This window comes from Erigeron canadensis, chromosome 5, assembly GCF_010389155.1.
Source record: "Erigeron canadensis isolate Cc75 chromosome 5, C_canadensis_v1, whole genome shotgun sequence".
NCBI classification, from domain to species: domain Eukaryota; kingdom Viridiplantae; phylum Streptophyta; class Magnoliopsida; order Asterales; family Asteraceae; genus Erigeron; species Erigeron canadensis.
Genome location: NC_057765.1, coordinates 21438281 through 21449979, shown reverse-complemented (window position 1 = coordinate 21449979; position 11699 = coordinate 21438281). Strand labels below are relative to the sequence as shown.

General features: G+C 34.6%; 1 protein-coding gene across 1 annotated transcript; it reads right to left on the bottom strand.

Annotated features, from left to right (window-relative positions):
• Positions 1 to 887: 887 nt before the first annotated feature.
• On the bottom strand, positions 888 to 5130 carry LOC122600303. The gene is made up of 7 exons (XM_043773009.1): positions 4853 to 5130; positions 3919 to 4018; positions 3710 to 3830; positions 3502 to 3623; positions 2590 to 2711; positions 2343 to 2502; positions 888 to 1267 (listed from the first exon to the last, which is right to left on the bottom strand). The coding sequence occupies exons 1-7, from the start codon at positions 4983 to 4985 to the stop codon at positions 1150 to 1152; spliced, it is 876 nt and encodes a 291-aa protein (XP_043628944.1). The 5' UTR covers positions 4986 to 5130; the 3' UTR covers positions 888 to 1149.
• Positions 5131 to 11699: the final 6569 nt, after the last annotated feature.

Genomic DNA, 11699 nt, shown 5'->3' with positions numbered 1-11699 from the left:
GTAGCGATGAAAGTGACAAGTTGGTGTGGAATTTAAATGGTAAGTCTAAATTTTCTATTGCCCAAATCCGGAAAAAACATTGAACATCATTGTCTGTCAATAGATTCTCATATGAAGACTAAATGGAATTCATATGTACTCAAGAAAGTAAATAGTTTCATTTGGAGGATGAGAAGGAATATTATCCCAACAAAGGTCAAGGGGAGTTGATATCGATACGTTTCGTTGCATGCATTTTTATTCTGGTGTGGAAACCATAAATTATCTTTTTCATACATGCAAATGTGCGACTGAAATCAGGTCTCTTTTGAGCATTTGGACTCGGCTGGATCTTCCTTATACATCTCCTGAAGAAACTATAAACTGGTGACTCCCTAGTTCTAAATGGGAACGCTCATCAGCGACTCGAGGCAATTCTTTCACATTTTGGTGGCACATTTGGAAGGCTAGAAACAACCCCCTTCATTACAACATTCATGAAAGCGGGCTGGAAATTTTTGGTGCTATTGTTTCTACCACCTAATCCCTGCCAAAGCAAGGTATGAGAAGATAAGATGTAAACAGTTTCGTCTCTACCCAAAGGTAAAGAGACTATTTTCAAAAGGACCGGCCAAAAGACGAGTATCGCATGGCAACATTGAAGATAGATTATAGTAACGGAATCGTGGAGCATGAAGCACTCTCCAACATATCCAACAAAACATAACAGATAAGAACTTATTTAAATATATTAAACAGCAATATATAAACATAATAAACATAGTTATGTGCATAAAGCTAAACATGCAACAACTAAGAGTGTCAAAAACCACAATGCAATCTTGACAAAGAAGCTCATTTGCAGATTTCTATGAAACTGCAATTAATTGTTCGAACAATCACTTGTATAATCCACAAACTGAATATCACTTTTCGTAAAAAAAATTAATACAACACTTTTTTTTCATTTTGATGTGTCCAAAATCGCACTCTATTTTAGTACAATTCAAATCCAAATTTAACTGTCATTTCCCTTTCTGTATTCTTTCTGAGTCACAAGTCAAGTCACCAAAAGACCATGACGCAATACAAGTTAACAAAGTTATGATTCATAATAAGAAGTTAAGTATGTACGGATGAACTTGGTAATACCATGTAAGACGGTAAAACTCATTCACGAGACTCGTCAACAGGAACACTTGTGTAGGTGACGGTTTCATTTTGAGTCTCCACACCATCTCGGGTGTATTTAGTCCATGATATTTTCCATATTTGCAGCAAGCTTATCCTGTAATAGAATCAGATCAAATGCAGTTTGGTCATTTAGAGTTTTTATCAAGTACTAATTATATAGTGTGAAAAGAAATGGATACATGATTGTAGTATCCAAGTCCCATTTACTTTATTTCAAGAACAGGATACTAGGGAAGCAAAAGTAACGGATAATAGAAGAAATCTGTTGCAGGAGCATACACTTTCAAGTCATTACAGAGCGAGAGGGAGTGATAACTAGTGTTTCACAGAAAGGGCGAGTGGAGTAGCATATTAACATGTCATCAACTCATTACAGACAATACTCAATCCTAGAAGATATGAATGGTATACAATGTCATATTGTGTGTCTACGGTACGAGTTCCAGGAAATACTGTCACCTCGTGATCATACAAAAAAATAAGACACACTTGACTAGACAGACGTGTATAAATACACACTAAGTCAAAACAGGTTATCTTCGGTGCATGTAAAGGCATGTTGGGTTGGCATGAAACATGTCTCGTTCAAAAAGATATACACTTTTTGTAAATATATGATTATAATGTAATGTATTTTAGTGACAATCAAACTATAGACACTAAAACTACCCTAAGTGACTTTTGACCTGCTCGACCATTCATGTTATCAATATGGGAATGAAGAAATGACTTCCATTCCTAATAAAAGAGCTTGGTTTATGAAGACGAGTTTGAAATACCGGTATCCACAACTTTATGCAATACAATAAACCCATCAAATCATTTGTATTCTCACTGTAACCCATAACCAGGTGACTCATAATTTCAAACCATACACCTCCTTAATTAATTTTACCCATTAACAAAAATTGCTCAAATCAACCCATTGATAAGAAAATGGGTCAAGATTGCCATCTCTACATATGTTGAACCTATTTCCTGATCGATGTTATAAAATAAAACGCACGATTCAAGCACGTTGAATGCATGAGTGCTTGAAGGAAATAGAATAAGTCAATCATAAACGTTATGATCCAATTAGAGAGTCCTTAAGCTGTACATGTAGTGGTGAACCTGAAAACAAATAGATATTCCTTATCATGAAAAGCTTGAAATATAAGAAGCTATACCTCTCGTTTGCAATATCCCTCTTTGCAAGCATGAGTGTCAAGAATACAGGAACCATTGCAGCACACAGATGCTTGAGAGTGTGTCCACTAACTATATGATAAGTCCAATTGTAAATTGTATCATCTGTGGCTTCTTCAACCTTAGCTAGAAGATAGAATCCTGAAGATTGTATATTAAAACTTATTATCCAAGAAAGTGTGAGATAACTTTGAAGTAAATGCAGAAGCATTTGACATGATGTCAAACCTGCAGCCCACAGCCAATATGAAGAATGCGTATACATTGGAGGCAACATGATGGCCATCACAGGAATAGCAATGCAAGGTAGAAACTGAACCAAGGCATATGGTCGGAGATCATCAAAAAACCTATCAGAGGAGAACAATAGGCGATAATGAGTTATAACCACATTCTTAAGATATCAATTCATAGTTTTGCAAAATCCAATAGAAGATTTTAAAGTGCAGGTTAAAATGTGTATAATTGGGTTGACCCACCAATACATTTTCGTCCATTCTATGCTGATTTAATACCCAGTCAGTAATCAATGTATTAAACATGATTACAAATAAACAATGCAACTAAGACTAATAATCCAACTTATGTAAATAACACGATAAAGGAAGTTAAGCATTTTAGACAACTTCTGACCCTTTAAACCCAGTTGACTCATTTGCTTTATAGCCAACAGTTTACCATTATACATGTTTGACCAACTATTCCTACAACCTAATTGACCTGTGTTCATATAAATGGATGGAATTTCCACCTCTAACAAGATCCTCATTTAAAAGAGTTGGGGAAGAATAATCACCACAGGTCAGACTTGCCACGACATTCAACAGGCCAAAAGTCAGTTAGACATATTATAACTCAGGCTTACCTAGATGGGTCGAGCCTATACAAGCCTCCTAGTTTAACTTATATTCTCTTAAACCAATGGGTTAGTTAGCCTGTTTGTGACATTAATCCTGAAATTTTTACCAGAAGTTCACTTCTCACTTTACTGAAAGGGAGTTTTTTTTTTTTTTAAACAGGGAACCCTATGTAATTACCTTACTGATAGCAGTCAATTTCATTTCCTTAATCCTCACATCAATTTAAGAGTAAATAAGAGTCGTAAAATAGGGATGATCAATAACTAATAGAAATACTTGCCTCCAGTACAAAATACTTATGACACCAACCAAAAGCAATGGAATGATGGAGTACGTTCCCTTTCGCTGGTCAATTCTTTCAATGATAAATATTGCAATAATGGAAGTGAACGCAATGGTCATCTGGAATGGTTAATTTAAGATCAAGTTAACAGTATACGAAGTAGTACATACCTAAAATGAATGAAATACTATATGATAAAGCTCACAGGCAAACGATCCCAAACAAGGCGAGCATCATTCGGTTCAAGATGATAATAAGAAGATCCAAAACCAACAGCAGCCACACCAATATAAAACAATGTCCAACCACAAAGCTCACCTTGCAGACTAGGGAAAGGTATACGCATAAAGAATCATTAGCTAGATTCACAAATTTAACAGATATTCCTATCAAAAACAAGATCCACCAGCATACCTCAACTTGAAATAGTTTTTATAATAGCAAAGTATGAGCCCTATGACACCAATAATTAAGAACGGCACATTTGAAATAACATTCAGAGCATTAGGTATACCTGCAAATAGTACACATGAAGTTTTAAACAGATGTAAACAACTAAAGAGCTGATAGATAGTCTACCTAAATGAAGAATAAAAAGGTGCATAACAAAATTATCACTCAAATACATAATATCCAGTCCGTATAACATACTAAGAGTGCAGACTAGAAACTTCAAGCAAATAAACTAGAGATATTGCATTTTCAGAAAACTTATTTTAGTACCCAGATAGAGGAGCTATGCATAGTAAGTTTCCATAAAAGGCATTTTTTTCTAGAATATTAAAAATGAAAATAAGCTTTAATTAGCAAAGTCAGTAACATAACTATAATTGTATCCGTTTTAGGCCCATATACTTCCCAACAGTACGAGATGCGAACACATAACACTCTCCTCATCATCAACATCTCGGTGAAAAGTAATACTCGTATGCTAAGAATCAATAATACAAAACCAAAATGAGAAATGAGCACAAAGCTCTCCTACAAACTCTGCTGCCCCAACATACAATCCAATCCGGAATCACCAATAACACAAATCAACCTAAAAAAACGAAAAACAAGAATCTAAAGCCGCTTTTAGTGGTAGAAAACACCCCTTGTTTTCCAAGAAAAAAAAAACATGGAATACAGAAAAAACGATCAGATTACAATTTTCTAGAAAAGTTTTCCAATAAAATGGAAAACACTAAGAAAAGTAGAAAACATTATATACAACTAAAGACGGCCTAAATTACCGTTTTAGTTCATGTTAAGAGCAACTAAATACTACTATATCAAAACCCTAACAGCAAATACAATATAATAATAAAAAATATCTATATGAAAGTTTAAAGCAAAAAAGAATGACCTAAAAAATGACGCTGATCAGCGAAATTGTGATAATCCTGATCTTGAGGAATAGAGGGAGTTACAAACATTAAAACAAGGAAACACACAATTGTTACTATGCTTATCACTGCACTTCGATTATCAACACCCATCACTCCTACTTAATTTTGCTATATATATATTGAGATATAGATTATATATTCTGCTATATGATATGAAGTATTATTATGTGAGGAAATTAATGTTTTGAAGATGATCGCAAAGCCCAGAACATATATATGTCACTGGTTTGACTGACTTTGCCTTCCTTCCTAAATAAAATATAACTTCCATATTATATATATATCCTTCTATACTACTGTATAAAAACCCTCTGTTAAAAAGTTTACAATTTTAGGACATATGATTTTATGTTTTTGCCTTTCCTTACCCCTTTAGCCATTCCTCTCCCAATAAATATTTTCCAATAAATACAAATATGTTTCATCAAAAGCAGACACATTAAACATTAATATTTGTCTTATCTGTACCCTAAAACACACACAACATATTCATATGGAGTCAGGACTTATGGCGCTACATCATCTATAAATATGGATCTCAATCAAGCAAAAGTCGTAATTAACGAGATCAAAAGATTTCAAGATCAAGAAGAGGTCTTAATTAACGATATTAAAAGATTTTAAGATTACAACAATCGAAACTCTCTCAATGATATCCGTCGCAACGCGCAGGTAACATGTTCGTCTACTATTATAATTATAAATTATAAATATACTAAGTTTTCTTAATAACATAATTAGCACTTATAAATAAAATAAGTTATTAAAAAATGTTTTATATTGAAGATTGTTAATAGGATATGTATATTATATCTCTAAAGTTAAAAACAAATAATTAGGTTATTGTTGCAATTGTTTTTCTTATCTAAAGTTAAAAACAAATAATTATGTTAGGCACCTAACTTTGGTAAAAAAAAATTTATATATTTTTTTTAAACCATAAAAATCATGAGGGGGCTTATTATTTTTTAAAATATTAAAATATTGGTATGTGAGTTTGATTATAAAAAAAATATAAAATAGATGCATAAAGTGTGGATTGAATATCACTACAGTGTGGTGTTTAGACTATTTTGTTTTAATCGGGTCTATGTTAAAAAGCTCTTTACCCAATACCTTGTAGAAGAAAAACCTCATTATTTCGGCTAAAAACACGACAATGCATAGAGGTATAACTTGTCCCCTCCGGACTCAAACTCAGATCTCTATGAATCAAAAGTTTCATTGGAATGACTTTCGTTTGCCAATAGGCTATTGACCCAACAGCAATAGTATCTTAAACTTTCAAATTTAACATTTATAAAGTGGAACATTTACATTGTTACTGATGAAATCAAAATGTAATGTAACTTTAGTGATCGGTTTTTAGAATAGAAACTTCATCATTTCATTAAATTTACATATTATTTTATCAAAAAACAAATGATAATGAATAAAAAAGTTGTTTAAAAAAAATTGTATAAGCTAAAGTGGCCCAATATACAAATTATAATCCCTATTCTAGTGTGGATGAAAAGTCACTCCCTTCTAATCGATATACAAATCATAATCCTTATTCTTAAACACCCCTATTCTATTGTGGATGAAGATTGGTAAACATAAGAAAAGTAAAAAAGGAAAATGAAGTAATCAAATCCATCTAGAGATCCCAATTTAAAGTTATTTTTCATCTAATGGTTGTGGATTTTACAAAAAATATTTAACGGGGTTCTTTTATAATTATTAGGAGATTATCTTTATTTTTTGCAAACCATTTCAAATATTTTATCTTTGAAATACTAAAGATAACCTTTATATTTATATTATCTCAATACAATATAAACTTAAATACCAATTCTACCTCTTTTTCACAATTTACCAAACTTACAATAGGCACTCCTTTATGTTTATTCTTTACGATATCTCGTGTTTTTTGTTTTGAGACCAAGTAGTTTTTATTAATTTTGTCACTTTATGTTTCTCTGTTACGAGAACTATTACTAATTGATATTTTGTGGTGTTATAAGCCTATATTCAAATGTTATTGTGGTTGATTTCTCTGCCTCTTTAATTACCGACAATCGCCCCACAACCACATCGTCGTCGCCACCATCACTGCCGCATTTACAAAGGTAACGTGGTAGTTCAACAATAATACTAATAGAGTGTGTTGGGTATTATATATACATATTGCCACCAATGAGTGGAAATTTAAATTATCTATGTCCATTCGATCAAAAAGAATTTTAATCACATCCGTATAAACCAATCCTGTTGAAATGGATGATTAGTTACTAATAAAATAAAAAATGTAGATAAGTAACAAAGTGAAAAACAACAAAAACCCCTATCTTTTAGCCCAAAACACGTGCATTAAACCCAAGTTAATATGTGTGCAGGAATTTGAGTATAGTGTTGCAGACGTGAGATAGTATTTTCCTTTATTTCAGTGGTGTTTGTTAGTGAAATAATGAGTCGATTTTTGTAAGGTGCCCTATTGTTGCGTGGATCGTAATAAGACGTGATTCGTTATGTCAAGAGTGCGGAATCCTCTTGAGATAACTAGATTGCTATTGCCTTCCGTTGATTAATGAGCAATTAACCAACCCAAGGAGATGCACAAGGCTTGTGGTTCGTGTAGGAGATCACACGAAGGAACAATTAACCTTAGCTCATGAATCCGTAAATTATTAACGAAGATTAACCTAATTCCGTAGATTAGGTCTTGTATTTATACTAGTTAAGTATTGGATCGTGTGGGCTTAGTCCTTAATTACGTATTAGGCCCGGAATAATTAACAACCAATCTGCCTCGTGCTGACGTCAGCACGAGGTTGTTCCTACATGCTGATGACATCAACACGAGGGACGACCCTTTGTTCTTTGTTTGACTTTGTTTGACTCGTACATAACATCCAATCACCGTTTAAGTGTTCTACGACACTTATAAACCTTGATTTTATGTTCTTGTACCTGCAAAACAATATATAACACACAAACACAATACAAAACATAAACAGATATAATATAGAAGTTCAAACATAATCATTAAATATCAACACTAGTTCTTATTTAAATGATTACACACAAGTTCCTAAAAACGTAAACAATAATCAAATCTATGTTGCAATTGTCACAACGAATCTACATCTACAGACTCCCCCTTGACGATTGCAACTAGATCTCTTTAAAGTCTTCGAACTTGAACTTCAAAATTATCCGTTAAACAAAAGTCTTGTGCTATTCGCATGGATTCTCTCTTGCAAACAATGTGCGAGAATGTTGCGATAGCGTCTTTCCTCTACTCTCCAAAAATCCACAGCTGAGCAGGGTGTATCCAAAAGTCTTCTTTGATCACCTCTTGACAAATTGACAACTTGCATTGGATCATACGTGCGTAGTAACATCTGTTTCTTTGAATCATCAACAAACATCTGTGCTTCGCCTGACTTGATATCTATCTGCCAAAATGTCATCTCTGTCAGCATATCTTGATCCCATCTAATAGCGGGAACCTTCTTAACACATTTAATCCTTCTCTGGACAAACCGAAATGTGCCAACTGGATTCTTAATCTTCTTCAAAGGTGTTGGCTTTATCAACCTTTCTTCTGGCTTCAGACCTCTATCACTGAAATACTTAATTCTTTCATCTCTGAATCTATTCCAGTAGAAATCTGCAAGTCCATTGCTTTGAAGATTAACGAACCAGTGTCTTCCCAAATCTATCATGTCTGAATTACTGAGAGAGTGGAAATGTCTTCGACTTATTGACATGTACTGGCAACCCTCCTTTCTCTTGATAATAAACAATTTGATTCTGTGATCATAGAACCAACTTTGTATCACTAAGAAGTATTTGGGTGCATCCTTGTCTGAGACAAACTCCCAAAACATCGATGGTTTATACGTATCACGTATCATCAAACCAGTATGCCCTCTATAACCTGGATATTAGTCTATCAATAATAAATTCATGATCTTGTTGCACCGGAGGTATATTAAATCTTCCAAGGTCAACCTCTCGTGTAGCATCTATATTCCAGTGTAGATCAAAAATATTGTTATGTCCTTCATCGACTATGTTTGCATATACAGCAAATCTTAACCTTGCAGCATTTTTAGGTTCATCTGGACTATCTCTGATTAGATTGAGATTGAGATGTTCTACTTCAGCTATTGGTTCAACTTGAATGACTTCATCTTCATTAAAGACACGATCAAAATCATAAGGTGTTTCAAGCAACCTTTGTCTATCAGCTTCCGAAGTAATGAACTCTCCTTTTTCCAAATCTTCATCATCGATACTTTCTAGATCTTCTTCAGCATCAAGATCGTCCAATGCACTTATTCTTTGAAGCTTATCTGCAATTCAAATGATTTACATATACAAAGATAAAGAACATAAATCATAAGTCAAGACATAATAAAATAGTATAAATACATAACAAAAATTAAAATAAATAATACTATATCATAAATATAATGTAACAATTACATTAATATTTATCTTATAATCTTTATCTATTTTAACTTAAAACAATAATATTATATCATAAATATAATGTAACACATACATTCATATTTATCTTATAATCATTATTCTTCATTACTCGAGTATTTTAACATTACACTGTCAATATGTTAAGCCAAACAGAATAATTCTTTGATAACTATTCTAAGCTGAATAACACTTTGATTAACACTCTAAACTGTTATTATAACTCAAGTAATCTAATGTATACACATCAATTAAAAATACAAAATCAATAGCACTAAGGTTCATAATCCAAATCTGAATCCGAATCTGACTCTGACTCTGAAGATGTATGAGTTAACCCTGACTGTTCTTTCATTTGATCCCTAAGTGATCCTGGATCATAATAATCATCATAATCCATAATCTCAGCTCTAGCTCCCATATGAGCTTGTGGATCATATCCCAATCTCTTTTCTAGTCTATGCACAATTAAAGGGTGCAAATCTGACTCTGTAGAGGCATTGGTAGTATAATCAGTCTTAGTTGACTCACTATCCTGAGTAGATTTTCCTTTGCTAAGATTTTCTTTTTCTTTATTACTATGAGGATCATTCACTGTCTCCCTTTCTATTCTATCAGAATTAGAATTGGAGTTACCTGAATTGGAATCTTCCCCATCATTATTGTTATCTGGATCATCAGGATCTGCATCTGGAGTGGTCATCACAGCTTTGCCTTTATCTTGAGTCCCAGAAGTACTAGCACCAGCTGTACCAGCAACCTTTGACTCTCTTTGTCTTGATGACTCCCCCTAAACGTCAGCAGTCTCTGTATCCATAGCAGCATCATCAGCATCTTGACCTTGACCCTGATTCTCTGGCTCACCTGGTTGTGTTTGATCTTGACCTTGAGCTGGATCTTGATCTTCATGATCATCATCTCTAGTCTTCTTTGCAATCTCATCATCTCTACAACCATCTTTATCTCCCCCTTGAGCCAAGAATTGGTCAAGTCTAGATCCAAGAGAATGAACAAGAGCGGTCATCATGTCCATCTCTTCCTGATGCTTAGCAGCTTGGAGCTTTAGCTGATTCTCCAAAGCTGTAACCCTCATCTCCAACATCTTTTTCTCAGAAAATAAACGACTCAGCTGCACTTGAACAGGTATAGGTGGACGTGAAGTAGAAGCAACATCAGATGTAGAGACCTGAGGGGGCATCGCAGCTTCAAACAAAGGCATACGAGCACTAGAAGTTCCTGTGGGAGGCATCTGTGGTCTTTGCAGAGGAGCCAACAGACGTCCCATAATAGTAGAAACAGGAACTGTCGCCTGAATAGGAGCAGATGAAGGCCTAGGAGCAACAAGCGTCGGAACTGTAGACTCCGAAACAGCAGGAATTGTAACAGTGGTAGCTTTAGTGACAACTTGTGCACGAGATCCAATTCCCCTTATAAGAAACTTTGGTCTCGACCTTCTCTCCCCAACAGTAACACCAGCAGAAGGAGCAGACACAGACGCAGGAATCTCAGAGATAGAAGCTCTTAAAGCAGCAACCAATGGAGTATCACCAACAACAGGTGCATGAGACCTCTCCATGGCTTCAGAATATGCAGCAAACTCTCTATCAACTTCAGCTTGAGATCGTGCATGTCTTCTTCTTCTCTTTGGCAATCTTTCTTCCTCTTTTTCATCTTCTGAGTCCTCAACAACATTAACCGGGACTTCAGAAGGACCAGCAGCAATATCAACTGGAGCAGAGGTAGAAGTAGAAACTCCAGTAGATGTAGATACAAGATTTGTAGGATCATCAATATCCTCCATGAGAGCATCCATATCAGAATCATGCTCCAAATCACCAGCATACAGAGGAACATCATTGAGTCCCTCAAACTGATCAGCTCTTTCTTCTTGAGGAGCATCTTGAGCCTGATCATCACCACCACCAGCAGCAGCAACGGGTTCTTCATCCTCCCAACCTTGTCGAGGTGCATTATAGTTAGGATTAATCAAATGTCCGAACAGAGGTGGATTATCAACCTCAATCGGAACATTTCTTCCTGACACGTGCTTCAAACTTTCTGCAAATGCCTTATAAGTAAGACGACCTAAATTGAACGTAGGACCGTCAAATGACAAATCAGCTGCAAAGTGACGAATGATAATCATCACAAATCTTGGAAACAAGTAAAACTTCTTGTCGGTTCCAAATGATCTCATTTGCCTTTCAAAATTATCAAAAATGTACTGAGAAAAGCTATATGGCTTGTTCAGCACCAAGGCCACCAACTGAGATGCATTCTGAATATTCATCTGATCATGACCCGTACTCTGATGACTCATAGACC